Raw genomic sequence first — 16,879 nt, forward strand, 5'->3', positions numbered from 1 at the left:
CCAACCCTAACTATTCTATGATTGTATGAAATCTGAAGTCTGTCCAATATACTCTGCCTTCCATCAGTACATCAAACCAGATACTAATCTGGGGAATTTCAAAGAGACTTTACTGTTGAAATACTTTGTATCAAGAGCATATGAAATACTGTTTATTGTTTGGGTAATTTTAATGTTGGCCCTACAAAGACTCTAAGAGGAAAGTTTGTCCCGTTCAGAAAATTGTTGTCTTAAAGCACTGTTCCTGTATGGGTCCATATGTATTTATTGGTGAAATACCAAAAAACAGGTAGACATCTTTAGAAAAGATGGAAGGTCAAACCTGCTTTAAACTGTAGTGACACTTTGTTTCAAAGCTGACTTTCCCCATTCAAAAACCAGGACAGTTACCTTGATTTAAAATGTTTTGATGTAGCATGGAAGATTACTGAACTATATTTTTGCCATTTTCTCCTCTATGCACTTGGATCGCCAGCAGCGATCAGTAGTAGATTTCATTACAACCAAGCAATGAAATTTCTCTTCTTTCTGTATAGTGGTTTCTGTGGACCATGAAATTATTCGCCTGTATGGAATATCGAGAGGTATTAACTTTTTTGAAGCACTATCAATGTATAATTCAAGAGAAGTGTTTGTAGAATACCCACACTGTACTGTTATGCAGGTCTTGTGAGTTTGATATTATTTTTTTTTTTTAAATGTATGGAAATCTTACTCTTAGGCTGCATTGCTTTAAATTATTTAAAGTAATTTGTTTGACATATGTTTATATGTGCTTACAATCCTAGTATCTCACTCTGTCTCACATGTTCTAATCAAATATATTCCAAGAGGGTGCTTCCCTCCTCTAGGATATGTGGTATAGAATTTGGTAAATGTGGGGAATATAGATGTTATGGCCTTATCTGTAGTGTTGCAACACATCTGCCATTCAGTCTAATGTTCAAGAGGAGCTTAAAAACAAAGCATAAGCTAAAAACGTGAACAAATTTAAAGACATCTTTTCAAGGATGGATGGTCTCCCATCCCTGGATTGGTGCTGCCTGTTACTAGTGGAGCAAGAACAGCTCTTGGACTGCAAGGGGGTGTTTCATGGCAGAGACTGGGGTGGTTCTGTCTGGCCAGAACTGCTATTACTGCTGCTGTTTGGTGCAGGGGAAGGAAGAGAGGACATTTCAGCATCATGTACTGTAAGGAAGGGGCCAAGATTTTTCAGGAGAGATGGGATAAGTAGTGTACAGCACACACTTCTCTTATACCTAATTTAGTAAATTCTCTGCTGACTGAATCATGGGCTGAAACTTTTTATTTTTTAATTTTTTTATTTAAACCAGAGTGTCTTCCTTCTGCCCATGCTTCAATTCTGTGTATGAAGAATCTTCAAATATAATGGTTTATTTCTTAGGTTATGCACTTGATAGTGAATAGTGGGGCATGGAGAAGCTACTGGCTAATTCTTTGAAGTAGGTGTGCTGCCTTTTGTTGGTGGTCAGTGAAAGATGTTGTTTTAGAAGAATAATTTCATATCATATGATTTTTTTTTTTTTTTTTTTTAAGATTCCAGTATAATTATTGCAGTTTGCAACCTAGCTTTATTCCTCATGTTTACCAGAGACTTCTACTTTTAAAGGCAGGAAAGGAAATTGCTGTCTAGTTGAGATGTAAGATGTTTTTTGTCACTGATTCTGCTTCTCTTCCAATGATGTTACCCTCCCTTTTGCTTTTGCTGCTTTCTTTCTTCCTGGGACTTGCCTATGTAATTATTCCTTTAGAGTGTGCTTTCCACACTGCCTGCTGGTTTGATATGTCACTAAAGAGTCCCATCATCCATGCTGAGTTCTTTTATGTTTATGCTATATTCATTTTCTGCTTTTGCATGTTCTATAACCATCTGTATGTGAGTGGCTTATACTCTATTTCTGTGTTCCAAAACCTGTTCTTTTACAATTTTGAACAGGAAGAATTAAAGTCTTTTTGTTTTTCTTCTAAGCCTCTCTTCATGGATGCCTAATAGTCAATTCTTGCTCTGACTAGAGTGGAACACTTGTACCCAATTTTTTGCTACTAATTTTCTTTGCTCTCTCTGATCTTAATTTCACAGATGCTGTAATAACTTTACTTGTCATTTAGTTTGGTAACTTTGATGTAGTTATTAAGTGATATCTCAAGATACTTACATTCAAGATATATTGATGCCTCAGAATATTTTTGCATAGCATTTCAAAGACGTAAGTCTGTTGTTGTGGTTGAAATCTTGTCCAAAATCTCTTATGCATCAAATGCTACCATAACTTCCTTCTGTGTTGACAAGCGTAATACTGGTGTTCACATCTGTTCAAAAGGCTGCTAGAGATGATGAAGATTTAGCACATCTCATTGAGTATGTCAGCTGCTTTTGTGTTCTGTTGGCTCTTGCCCATATACATTTAAACATGCAAGCTGTAACAGTGAAAGTGTCTAAAATTTCACTTAGCAAGTCTTTATTAAAGAGGTGATGGATACCTAACCAGTAAAAAAAACCAAACAAACCCTCACAATCCAAACCACTTTTCCAAAGAATTTTTTTTTTTCTCTTGAAAGGGTACAATTACAGTGACTGTCTTATGTTGGTGATACGACCTAAGGATTATCCATAAAACCATGAGTGTATCCTGCTTAATTTTAATAAATGAGTTGATGGTTTTTATGCTTCTCCTAAACGAATTTCTAAATAATTGGAGCACAGAAAGACACTAAGTTTGGATAACACAACACAAATGAAAGTAGAGCAGTGTCTTAGTTATGCTAACTTGTCTTTCAATAAAAAGTAACTTCTGTATATTCTGTATAAAAATGCAAATCTGTATATTCTATTACAATGTCAGGAGTACAGCTCTTTCAGGGTAACAAAAAACATTTTAGAACTATGCTTTTGGTAAATAAGCCTGCTTTTTCATATGCTACATGTAATGGTTGGGAAGAACTCTTCATAAATTGGTTTTGTAGATATCTTTGCCTCCAAACTTTCTGTAAAATTCTCATGTTCTGCATGATTTCTCTGTAATGTAATGAAATTCTGGTCTGTTAACTCCAGTGCTAAGGCAACTGACCATTACATGCGTATTTAGGAAAACCCTTTAAAATAAGACAGGTAAATAACAGGCAAGTTACCGCAGAGAAATAAGGATGTTTAGTTTCCAAGAGTGCCCATCTTAATTAGGGTTACATAGAATTGAAACAGTATGTGATATGTTACACCTTTTCTGTTTTCAGTTGGATAGATTTGCCAGTATAAGAATTCCAGGAAGTAAAAAAGAACGACCTCCTCTGCCACATATGAAGCATTCGCATTCTACAGATTGGTCATCCACACCTATGGACACAGAGGACTTTGCTCCTAAAACCCTGTCGGAAAGAGAAATTATAGCGCTGTTTGAAAAAATGATGGTAAGGGTCTTACGCTGTTTTCCTTTACTTAAAGGATGACAATGTGGCTAACTGACAGGTGGGGGCCTTCTTTTGTACATGTGTTCTGATCTTCACCTGAATTATTAATACTGTTGTTGTGAGTTGTAATTGTGTGGTTTTTAAAGTGTTCCTCAGGGGATGAAGCCTTTGAATTATTTTGACAAGATCTTTCTCCAAATATATTTAAAATGGAAACTAAAGGTTTCTGATTATTAGAAGTGAGATTATACAACAGATTTTGAGGAAAACAAACAAAACATGAAATGGAGAATCCTGATTGCTTTCAAGATGACCTGAAACTTTTGCGAAGAGGTTTTATACCTCTGAATGTCAGAGCAGGGTTTTGTTCTGAAATTATGTTCTCTGTCATTCTTGCACAAAAACCTTTCAAGGTTCTTGCCCCCAAAGCAGCATTTGTCTGCACATGCAGTCTCAAATTTGCGTCTTTCCCCAGCTGCCATTGCTATTGTGCTACAGAAGAGCAGTCACTTGCTGGAAAGATCATGTGGCATTGGTACCACCTCTATAGGTTGAGGTTTTTGTCATGCTGATGATGACATTTTGGGCAATTGAAAACTAAACATGGAATGGCCATGAGGGAAGAGAGTGACTGCAATCTCAAGAGCGCAAGAGGACATTAACAAGGAAAGTGATGTCTAGATTATTATTTCTTTCTCTGCACCACAAGTAACTCTTGAAACACAAAGGGACTTCCAGAAGCTGGGATATGGAGGAAATCAAATGTGCTACGAGAGAAGTACCTTTATGGAATTCCTAATTCCTAGTATTCAGTAATGTTAGTTTAGTCATGAAGGTGCTTTTGTAGAACTGTTGAGAGCTATGACTGAGAGAGGGGATTCAGGATTTTAATTTTTCCGGTTAAGCTGATGGAGAGGACAAATTTACTGTTATCAACTTTTCTACCTGTACTTGGTCTCACATGGTTCATTCTTCTTCGGCTACCTTGCTGTCTAAGATACTTTAGTACTTTTAAGAAATTTCATTATGAATGGTAGTTGCTCAAATGTTAGGAAATAGGAGAGGTTTTTTTTTTGTTGGTTTTTTTTTTTTTTTTTGAAATAACTTTGAAGGTATGCCTCCCTGTGCACATCCTCTGATACATAAGTGTCAGTTTATTTCTCTACCGTTCCACAGGGATTCTGGTATAGGATAGTGTGTGATATTGAGACTATGCCATAAAAAATGCAAACTTTCAGTAAATCCTCAGAAACCTACTACTGTGTGTCTAGGTAAACAGAAATGCTTATATCCAGGCTTATTTCCATGGATTCTGAAGGAACTAATTCCAATTTTATAAGTACTTTGCAAGAATGTTTATGATGACATCAGGATAATTTCAATGCTTTCCTAGTCTCATTGAATAACAAAGCACTTAAACTACTTTATTAGTGTTATTTTAGCTATAACATATAATGCAGAAGAGATTCTTCAGATTATCCACACTTGAATGGACTGGAATAAAGCTAGTTTAATCACAGTAGATTATGTGGCTAATTATATATTGTAGCCTCTAGTTTGCTGTTTTGATCAAATTAAGTGATTTGGGGGGTGATGAACGACTTGAATGTTATAGCCAGGCTTTTAGAACTGATTTTGCACAAAAGAAAAAAAAAAAGTCAATTGGTTAATACTGAAGGGAGCAATAACTTCTGAATTCTGAAGTTTCAATGAATGTGTTATGTTATACTTTGGGTTTTCCTAGATGCCTGCAACTTCCTTCTCCCAGTATTTTATGCAGTGGTGTCTTGTGTGGTTTAGATGGCAAAAATGATGAAAGAACTCATAAAAACAGAGAATTAAAGCTCCTTTAATTTCTGTTAGTGCTATTAGGAAAATATGTGTGAAATTACTTATTCTTATTTTCCAATGAGAAAAATAATATTATTGCTCACCTGTAGAGTAACTTTAAATGATTTAAGAAAAAATAAGAGAATGAAGTTGAAGATTTTGTGAACTAAGCCATGTGTGATGTGCCCCTTGTAATGCTGAATGCTTCTAATCTGTATAAATCAATTGCTTTAATGATGTTTCATTTCTTTAAAAGAACAACAAAGAAATTATTTTTTGCTGCACACACAGACGGAATATTTCTTAGCAATAAACCTGCTGCTGCATTTAGGATTATGGAATATAGCTTGTACTGGTAGGTTTCTTAACACACCCTCCCCTCCCCCTTCTTTTTTTAACATGATTAAAAGTTAGGGTTGTTTTTTTTTTTTTTCTTTTTTTCAGGAAAAGCAAGCCCCTTTTTTCCTCTTTGTTATTTAAGAAGTTATTTTTCAGAAAACTTAAAAGAGCAAGTCTGTAAGGAGTGCAAACCTGCTTTTAAATGAAGAATGAACTTCACAGTGGCTACAGGCTAATGTGAAAAACCTTTTGTTGTTTGTGGTTTTGTTTGTTTTCCTCACCCCTTAGGTAGGATATATATGCATTTCAATGTTATGAAAGAAACCTGTTTGATGTATTTCAGGCAAGGTACTGATGATGTGAAACCTCAGAAAACAGTGAGAAAGACGTAGCCATATATTTTTGTGAAACTTAAAATGGAATCCTTTGGTTTCAGTCTTCTTAAATTTCTCTTTATGTAGGTTTTAAAAACACAATTTAAGTATTAAATAAAATACAGCTACCTTTATTAAATATACATGTAAAGTGTATTTTCATTTGAAGCCAGTATTGCTATACAATTGTATCCCTGTGGAAAGAAATCCTCAGGCATAGCAAAGATATTTATTGGAACTTGCAGAAAAAAAACAGATTTATCTGGTAAGGTCAAGCTGGACTTGAGTTTAGTAATTTGTAGTGTGGGTTGTCATGTACATATCTCGGCAGATGTGGTGTTAATAAGAATAGTCATAAATATGATGTTGTGCATTTAATAGAAGGTAGTTAATTAAACTCAAGCATTACATAAAAAAAGGAATACCTGTAGTAAGATAACAAATGAAAGGGCAGAGGGAATGCTAACATTATAGCATTTTTGACAATTTGATTTGATTTTGATCCCTCCTGTTTTTAAGCTAAGGAAATGTCTTAGATAAGGTATAAAGATTTTTGAGTAGTTGTTGAGAATTTAAGGTTATAGTATTTTCCTGGCTTTCAAAGAACTTGTTACTGAAAAAAATATTTAAAGTAGTAAATTGAAAAGAACTTTCTTATCTGCTCTTATTTAAAATGCCTTTTATCAGTCTCCAAATCTTTATGTCCAAAACCATGTATCAATGTCAGAATTCACTGATGAATTGTCAAAGTCCTGCCTAGTTATGTAATTAATGCTAAGTGCTTGACCAGTAAATTAAAATACTTAGATTGATTTGTTGTGTAACTGGTTTAAACTTTCAGGTTTCCAACTCACCATGTGTAGCCTCCTTTCTTGTTGGTTCTAGCTTGTTTAGACAAAGGCGTTTTGCATGTAGGAGGTAATACCAACGTGTAAGCTAGCTGCCAAGGATGCAAAAGACTACATTATTATTGCTTGAATGAAAGAATTTTTACATGCACCCTGTGCTTACTTGATACTAAAAATATCACATAATAACGTTGTATATATAGTATCAAATATACAAATCTGATACTAGAAATCCCCTACATAATATAAAAAAAAAATATTAAATAGTAATTAAATAAAAAGTAACTTAAATACATACTAGATGGAAGTGAAGAACTTTTTCTAGTCCTTAAGGAAACAAAAGGCTAACATTTGTGTGTGTGGGGAAAATCTACACAAAATTGGAAGATGTTAAGCTTAAGGGGTCAAACGTTTTCTGCAGTGTCTTCTCACTTGGATTTATGCAAAACTCTAAATGGTTCTAGGAATTGTGCTTGGTTCTATCCTATTTGATATGAAAACTAGCAAAAGACAAGGAAACTTAAATTTCAGTCTAGTATAAAATTTTTGACTTTAGGTTGTGGGTTTGTTTGGTATTTCCCCCCCGCCCCGCCCCCGCCTTAGAATTCCAAGTCTGAGTTTGTCTTTGATTTCTGACTAGGTGAAATAGCTTTGCTATCTAGATGCTTACCTACTGATTTTGTAGCATTGCTCCTGCCAAAGCTGTTGGGGATTCACCTTGTGAGTCTTAGCTGAAAATAACTACAGTAATTCTTGCTAAGCTTGGGTGACCATAGTAATGCTGTATGTGCTTGTATGTGTGTGTGACTAAGTTGTTTCTGTTTCTTAAGCCTTTTTATTTTTTTTCTTCTGTACCTCCAGTGTGATAGGAAATGTCATTTCTCACAGTTGGCGAACTGATTACAATGATCAGAGCATTTCTAGACTGGAACAGTAGAAATCCCTGTATCAGAAACGTCGATGAATAGCTGCTCTGTGGCTTTGAATGTAGTTCTGCACGTGCTCTTTTCGACCACTTTTCTTTTTGGGCTTTTGTTGGAAGGAATTAATTGTGATGGGATTTTGATGACAGATGAGGGTGCTGATTTAGTGATTAAATCGTCAAGAATTCAGGCCTTACTTATTGTAAGGGTATTATTTTGTGGACTACACTCATTGCAAAGCAGATTCTGCTGCCCAGCATTAATTATTTCAGAACTGAGGAACAGAATTATAGAACAAATTTAATATATTATTAAAAAGATCTTTCTAAGAGACTGGTTTGAGTACTTTATAAATGTTTTAGGAAGTCTTCAGTAATGCTTTTTTGTTGTGTGTGTGAAACTGCAGGTGATTTCTAAGAGATCATGCTAGTAGTGGTTGTGGTGCACTTGTTTATCTTGGCATAGTTGGCTGGCTTTTTAGTCTGAGTTGCTAGGGAATATGGATAAGAATTTTCATAATTTTTAGTAACTAACTTACGCAAAGTTGTTTGTGTAACAGATTTCAGTAGCTCAAGTTCATATTTTTGTGTCTTTTTTTAATTAGTCTCTTATAGTTAAACAACTGTGTTGCTGGATGACATTTAAAACTGCCTTTTCTTTTTTTTCTTTTTTCCTCCCATTCTAGGAAGATATGAATTTAAATGAAGACAAGAAGATGCCATTGAGAGAAAAGGATTTTAATACCAAAAAAGAAATGGTGATGCAATATATTAGCACTGCTTCAAAGTCCGTAAGTAAATACTTCCTGAATTACAAAAATTACTTAATGTTTTGATTATTTCATGTTGGAGAGGAAGAAGTGATGCATGCGTGTTACGTTCTTCTGACTAACTCTTGTTTTTTGTAGACACAAACTTTTTTAAAGGGCACTATCTCATTTTATAAGCTCCAGTGAAAGATACTTGTAACTGGGTATGTCTTCTGATACAGAACAGCACTTTTCTTGGTAAAGGTATGGCTATTCGTGGAGATGGAAAGATTTTTCATACAACTTGGAAAAGCTTGATGTGAAGATTTTTCTAGCACTGCTTAAAAAGAATTACTTAACTGGTTATTCTTTTTCATACTTGACTTCAGTACAGAATTAATGTGATACTGAGAAATAGTTGATAATGAAATTATTTGCACATGAACCCAATTAGTGTCCATTTTTTACTACAGGGATAATTACTGATTGTTCTAGAAAAGTGCAAGGAGTTGTGGACTGCACAGTTTAAAGATTAAATTGGCATAAGAAAAATCTACTTATTTTTTGCAAAGTGAGTACTGAGTCCAGTGCTAAATGCTTCAGTGCTCATACTGTCCTTGGATCTTCTGAATGTTTTTGAATTCATTTATTTGATTCTTTTACTCTCATTGCTCCAGCTATGTAGAGAGATCAGTAAAAAAATGCCCATATGTAATTATAACTAAATATTGAGAAAAGAAGACATTGTAGTAATTTAAATGAACTTATCTACTTACTATCTTATTGTGTGTTTTAAATGATGTACCTTATTAGTGTAATGTACTTTTAAGAATGTAGATGCCTAGTGCAAGAGTGAACTGTCTGGAGATTGCTCTATTTAATATAAGTTAATCAAAGCTTCTGGTCCTTCTATAGCATAAAAGTTCCTTAGTACTGGAAGGATCGGGATGTTGACCCTGTTTATCTTTTTTAGAGATTTTCTGGGAAATCAGGAAACTTGAGGCTAGTAAATCTCACAACATTCTTGAAGTTTCTCAGCCTAAAACAGTGTGTCAAGTTGTATGTGTCATTGGCACTGCAGGCCTCCACACACATTCTAAAACCTCAGTTGCTTCATCTAAAAAGTAATGTGATAATAGCACACGGTTGGCTGTGCAGAGTTGTTGCATTCACATCTGTTGCTGTAGTCTTAGCATCCTGATGATGATGTTAAGAATCCCTTTCTTAAAAGTTTCATGTTTTCAGTTCCTGGCACTTAATACTTGCAAAGAACTAAAGCCTATAGCAGAATAGGTTTCAGTGATTCTTCTTTCTGAGTGCCATTTGCAATAAATACTTTTTTTTGTGTCTTTGGTTGTCATCACACTTATTTTTTGGCAATGGAGCTTCTTGCACCATGCCTAAAGCAGCCGTACAAAGTACTTTACTGAAGAGGACAGGACTGTTTCCTCCCTCAAAGTAGTAATTTGTTCCCACATGCTGTTGCCCTGCATGTTTTCATAAAGGCCCCATAGCATTTTTTCCTTTCTGTTCCCTCCCTCCGCTGCCAGCACATGTATCCAGTGAAGACTAATTTATGCAGGGAAACTCTTGTCTTTAGTGAAATCTGTTTCTACTGTTGTGTTCTTACTGGAAATGGCATTCACTCATGAAATTGGGAGGAGCTGTTTCTGTGATGCATAGATTCAGCTGTTTGATACAGCTGATATGGTAGTGCTGCAGATCAGTTCAGCTTAGTTCTGGAGCTACTGGGATGGGAAACTCCTTCCCTTGTCTTTGCAAACTCTTTGTTTCTGGCATGCTCTTTCATGCCTCATGTGCATTGGACTGTCTGAGTGCTTTCTCAGACTAGAGAGAATAGTGTACTGCATGCCCAGGGTACTCGGCTAAATTTTGATGTGCCTTGGCTTGATGGAAGTGTCATTCTTTTCTGAAGAGCTGAAGAAGCTCCTATTACATACAACTAATCCCATCTCAGGTCTCTCTTTCTGTTAGTGATGCTGCAAGTAACATCTGATAGTAGGTACTTCTCAAACTTTACACAGATAGGAACTAACCTGTATTGTGCTGGGACAAATATCCTCATCTGCAACTGTTATGCAGAGTACCAAGCAGGTTTCATTTATAGCAGTTATCATTACAAAAACTATTAGAATGAAGAACAGAGGCTGCACCTCTAAAAATCACTGAAAAGGAAGCAGCCTCTGGTGATCAGACTATAGTCAAATCTTCATCACTGACGTCAGTTTCAGGGTTTCTGTTTCTTAGAAAAGCAGAACTCCTTTACCATATTAACAAATCACATCTCTGTTATTGATGCATCTAGAAATTATGCTGGCTTTGGGAGGGCTGTGCTCAGGAGCTTATTTAGGTACAGAATATTGTGATCTACCTCTGTGTATGGTGAGATTTTTTTAGAATCGTAGAATGGTTTGGGTTGGAAGGGGCCTTAAAGATGATCTAGTTCCAACCCCTGTGCCATGGACAGGGACACCTTCCACCAGACCAGGTTGCCCCAAGCCCCATCCAACCTGTCCTTGAACACTGCCAGGGATGGGGCATCCACAACTTCTCTGGGCAACCTGTGCCAGCGCTTCTTCATCCTCATAGTGAAGAAATTTTTCCCAATGTCTAATCTAAATCTGTCCTCTGTCAGCTTAAAGCCATTACCCCTTGTCCTGTCACTTCATGCCCTTGTGAAAAGCCTCTCCAGATTTCTTGTAGGCCCCCTTTAGGTACTGGAAGACTGCTATAAGGTCTCCCTGGGGCTTTCTCTTTTCCAGGCTGAAAAGGCCCAACTCTCTCAGCCTGTCTTCATAGGACGTGCATTATCCAATACTCCACTTTGTTTAGAGACTTCTTAACAGTTGTCTAAAAGCATGCTTCTGTATGTATATATCTGTATATGCTTTGTCTGTAAGCATGCTGTTACCATCACTCTTTATAATGTGTACTAAACAGTGTTGGGGTTTGGGATACTAGTAGTACTTACTGAAAATTTGAATGATGGCAAAAGCTGTATGCTTGGAAGAATTCTGCTCAAGTACTTTACTATTATGTTAGTACTTCCTTGTGTAGCGTTCAGGTGAAGCCTTATTTCTTCCCTTAAAAAGATTATCTTAGATAGGCTTTGAAATCTTGAATGAAATTTGTCTGCTGTGTTGTCATGTCTTATTTATCAGGAAACATTTGGAGAAGGGAACAACACTTAATATGTGAGTGTGAATTCTCATCTGCCAAAAGCAGTGTGGTTCTATTTGTTGTTGGAGACTATGTCCAATGTATGTAGCTGTTTGTATGTATTATGATTATTTGAGGTTAACAATAGTGTCGCATTTTTAAGTGCTGTATAAAAATACAAAGATGTTCCAGCCCATGTTATGGAGTTAATACTCAAGTGGAAATAAAAGCAGCACTCCAGTAATGCTGCTCTACCATAAGTTTTGCTGTTCTGTATGTTGAACACACACAAAGTGGGTTGTTAAAGTGAGTTTTCGTCACAAGATTTTGTTTTTGTTGTGCAGGTTACTCCCTTGTAATGTTTTAACTGAATTAATTAATGCTGACTTCATACTGCATCTGCTCACAGACCAGTTGTTCTTCAGCTGAGCAATTAAATTTCTAGAGGCACTGATGCCTCAAGATATTTCCTGTTTCTCAGTTAACTGAAGCATTTTGAACTTAAGCAGCTTTTCCCATGATGAAATATAGTTAATATAATCAGTTTCACAATTGCTACCAAATGCAGCCCTCATTTTCTTTAAGCACTGGCAGATGTATCATATTCTTATTATGTTTCAGAACCTTAGCATAAGTATTAGTAAGTGGTACTTTGTGCTGTGGGTGAATTGTACAGACATTCACAGTTCATTGGCATCTTTTGTACAGGGTAATGTTCAGGTGGGGATCTGAGTCTGAAGCAGGATGGCTGGTTACTGTCTGGATATTGATGTAAGACTCCATTGCTTGTGAAAGTGTTTTCAGATAGGTCAGAAGAGACTGAAATGTCATTCTAGTGAATTCTTCTAGGCTCATTAGGCTCTTGCCTCATGGGGCCATTCTACTGCACACATTTCTATCGATTATATTAAATTACTTCCAAAATATCTTCTGACCATCTTAACTATATGTCCTGTCCATATGACTATCCTATATGACTGTTTCTGCATCCAAGGAAAGCAATTTTGCTGACTTCTTATAAGTACCATAGTTATATCCAGCTTGGTGAATTTTACAGCAAGAACTGCTGGGGGAAGTCACTGGAAATGACAGATTCTCCACCCAGAATATTAATCCATATGCTTAGGCATACAAGTACTGCTTATCAACTAGTCTGTGCACAGCAGGAGCTGCCAGGAGAATTTCTGGAACTTTTTTTAAATTTCCAACTGGAGAGCTCCTGTAATATTTAGTTAAATACTTTGTCATGAAGGCTGCTAGAAATTTGGTTGGTTATCTTGTCTCTAGTCAATTTCATCTCACAGAGACCAGCTGGGAAGATCCAGGATTGCATGGGGAACTGTATATGCATCCAGGCACAGCCTTGAGCCCCTGTTACACCATGGTTATAACAATTTCGTTGTTATATCACAGCTGTAACTCAAATTCTTCTGACTGCCTCAGGAGTATATATTGTCTAGTCTTAAAATGTTTGAGGATTATTGTAACAGGAAGGATGTGCTCAGTATGTAATCTCTTGAATAACCAGGCAGAATCCCTTGTCACCAGTTCCCCTTAGCCAGTAAATTTGTAGTGTTTTGGGCAACTTGTGGTGTAGTAGCTTTTACTTTTCCTGTTTTATCAAGTCTTTGATATGAATGCTTTATTGTTTTGTTTAGGATCTTCTACATTTGGATTGGAGATTTCTCTCCACCTATGGTCTGGTTTTCTGAGGGTTTTTTTCATTCCTCTGTAGATACAGTTGTGTCAAAGCTGTAGGGGACCTGAGTTTTCTTGCTTCTGGAAGTGCAAGCAATTCTACCATCTTGGTGAGGGGCGTAAATTGTTTATGGAGTAAGTTTGCCACCTATGTTGAGTTTTTTGAGGAGGTGGTGTTCTGTTCCTGGCATTACCAATGCATACAGTTAACTCTTGGACCCAGAGAATATTTAAAGAGGTTAAAGTATGTTCCCTTGCTGTAGGGCCTGACTCGAATGTTATGTGTCTATGAACTAAACACAGAACATGAAAGAAAACTGAAACCACTTGAGTTTCTTTTTGTCTGTGGGAACATTTGTTGTTATGTATTTTTTTTTTTTTTTCTGGGTTTCCTTCCTGGCCATGTCATCTATTCTTTTCTGGAACATTGGAAGTAACTTTCAGAAGTTTTTACAGAAGATCCCTGTTAAGTGAACAGGGATCTTCATCAATTCAGAGGCATGTTTGGAATGACATTCCATGTGTGATGTGTGGTGTACCAAAAATAGCATGAGATGCTATATTTTCAGGGTGGTTTCTGTCAGTAGTCTGTTTTTTAGCATCTGGAACCTATGTTTCCGAAGTCTGAGGAAATACAGTTGGAGCAGAGAGGTAGTATAGCCTCCAATAGCCCCGCACTGTTCTGTTATCATGGAGTCATAGAATAGAATGATTGAGGCTGGAAGAGATCTCTAGAGATTGTCTTGCCCAACCACTTATCTAGTTAATTTCTTAATATCTCTAATAGAGGAGACTATACAGTCTGCAACCTGTTTCAGTGCTTGACCAACCTCATGGTTAAAAAAACTAAACAAAAACAAGCGGGGAAGTTTGTGTTTGTCTTATGTTTAACCAATTTCCTATGTTTCAATTTGTGCCTCTTGTACTTTCACTGATAGAGTTCCCCTGAGCCCTCTCTTAGGGCTAAATAATCCCAGTTCTATCAGCCTCTCATAGTACAGCAGATGCTCATTTAATCTTGTCCACAGCCATTACTAGACTCATGCCAATGTGCTCATGTCTCTTCCATCCTGGGGAGCCCAGAAGTGGACACAGCACTCCAGATGTGTCTCACCACCACTGAGCTGAGGGATAGGATCATCTCCCTTGAAGTGCTGAACTTCCCTATGGTCCACGTGTCATCAACCAGGACCTTTGTTTTGTTTGTTTTGTTTTTTTAATATGAACCTAATTTCCAGCTGACTGGCCCCAACACGTATTTCTGCATGGGATTATTTCTCCCAGGTTCAGGATTTAGCATTCCCTTAAATTCCTCTGCCCATTTCTCCTGTCTGTTGAGGTCCCTCTGAATGGCACCACAGCAGTCCAGTCTGTCATCCACTCTTCCCAGTTTTAGACTTCACTTCTCTGTTAGAAACTGTTCTATCATCTTTTACTTCAGGATGAGAGAACTTTATTTTTCAACGCTTCTTGAGGATCTACTGAACTGAGAAAACATCTTCTGTATAAAGCTCTGTATAATAACATAATGAGACTGCCTAGCCAGTTATAGTGGATAATTTCAAGTTGTTATGGCATTGCAAGTCTAATTATTTTCAACTCCTGATTTAAGCCACTAGATAATCAAGTATTATTTCATAACTCTTTAGTGCTACAGACAGAATAGTTGTGCTTCTGTTCTCTAAAAAGGAATTATTCCAATGAATTAAGTCAAATATAGGTTGTATACCCCATTTATGCCTCTATTTTTAGAATTCAGATATATTCTGCAGAAAATATATCTATCCTTCTCATGTCATAAATAGATATTAGGTGGAATAGACTTGTTATTTTCCACCATCTACAAATTTTTGTCTTTGCTGATATTTAAAATAAAAGGGGGGGGAGGATACTCTAAATAATATGGTCAATGCCTCTTAGATTCATCATTTTAATTGCAAATTATAAAGCTTCCTTAGTTCAGTTCAACCATTGTTTTGTTTACAACAATGGATACTATATATCCTTCAGAAGAGTTATTAATATCTTGAATTTATTTTAAGCAACACTTGACAACACAGATATTATGATGAGTCAAAGCCAGTGTCTTTCAACCTGTATTGCTATAAACTATCTTTGAAGTGTTGCATTAACTTGCTATTGCATTTTCCTTTCTATGTTGCTGTTCTCCATGTCCCCATGTGCCTCCCCACCTGCCAAAAAGAGCAAACCCAAAAAGCTAGGCAAAATCCAAGCCTGAATGTTGAGTAATGTCCTTATGTTCTTGCATCAATTGTCGTATTTGTATTGTACTGCATTCTCACAGATGGCAAATACAACAAATGAAGAGCTGTGACTATCTTTGGAACTTCAGTGATTCTGAAGAAGTTTGTTTTTTGTTTCGTTTTTCTTTTCCCCTATTATTATTATTTTTTATTTTCAAGTTCTTTTGCTTTAGCTGGTAAAGCCAATGCTAGTCTGTTTTTATAATCCCAGTGTCATACTCCTCATCTGAAGGACCTTTAAGGGAAAAGCCTTTTAAACCGTTATCTACAAGAACACAAGTTATTTTGTAACATCCTGAGTACTCTTCAGTTGCACTGGTTCTTTCCTCTGTATTCTGTTATGACTGCAGCCACCCTTCTGGACACCTGCTGTGTGATCTCTTCAGACCACCTCAGAATTGTTTTTTTCTTCTGTTGAGTATTGAAAATTAAGATGCATAAACGGAATCTATAAATTACAAAAACTGCATTTCACTGAGTGTGCATGATACCTTTCTACATTTGATGCCTGCTGCTTTTGACTACTGATTATAAATTCATAAATTGGCAACATTTAGTCAGAATTTAGCATATATATTAGATGGACACAGTTCGAGGTTTGGGACTAAATTATGTGTTTATACATTTATCCCTTCCCCCTCGCCCAGTTTTATCAAGGAACAGAAATGAAGGTTAGTCATTAGTAATCTATTCAAGTTCTATATGTGCCAAATAAAAAGTGAATGTATTTTCTGTATTTCAGGGAAGTCTCAAGAACAGTCGGAAGATTTCACCCCAAGAGTTTATTCAAGAATTAAGATCTGGGTTAACAGAGGAAAGACTAGTCACTTGCCTGGAATCTCTTCGTGTGTCCTTGACTAGTAATCCTGTCAGGTAACGTCATTAATACACATTGCAAAGATTAATTATATTCTTTATTTCTTAATAAATTAAAATTAATTGATCTGTAGATGTACATGTTTCAAGATTTTACTTAATGAATGTATATGCATTAGTGAATGATTGTATGCATTTACTTTTTAATGATTATTTGTCTTCTCTAGATCTATTTTTCAGTAGAGTTCACTAATCTGTATGAGATAATGCTAAGGGAATGTAAAACAAATTCACTTTGTTTTCTAATCTAATAGTCAAATAGCCAAATAATTCAAAGCTTTTTTAGTTCAAACACAAAGGTGTGTATTGTTTGTTTGGTTTGTTTGTTTGTTTTTTATTTTTTTTATTTTTAATTGTGTGTTCCTTCTGTCCA

At 36.1% G+C, this 16,879-nt stretch overlaps 1 protein-coding gene across 1 annotated transcript; it reads left to right on the forward strand.

Annotated features, from left to right (window-relative positions):
* Window positions 1–3,252: 3,252 nt before the first annotated feature.
* On the forward strand, window positions 3,253–16,503 carry LOC104399110 (protein diaphanous homolog 3-like; the record flags this gene model as incomplete). The annotated part of the gene is made up of 3 exons (XM_010010185.1): window positions 3,253–3,426; window positions 8,426–8,530; window positions 16,373–16,503. Coding segments are annotated over 3 exons (410 nt in total), but the record flags the coding sequence as incomplete, so codon positions are not given.
* Between the last annotated feature and the right edge of the window lie 376 nt (window positions 16,504–16,879).

This window comes from Nestor notabilis, unplaced genomic scaffold (assembly GCF_000696875.1).
Source record: "Nestor notabilis isolate BGI_N333 unplaced genomic scaffold, ASM69687v1 Scaffold35042, whole genome shotgun sequence".
NCBI classification, from domain to species: domain Eukaryota; kingdom Metazoa; phylum Chordata; class Aves; order Psittaciformes; family Psittacidae; genus Nestor; species Nestor notabilis.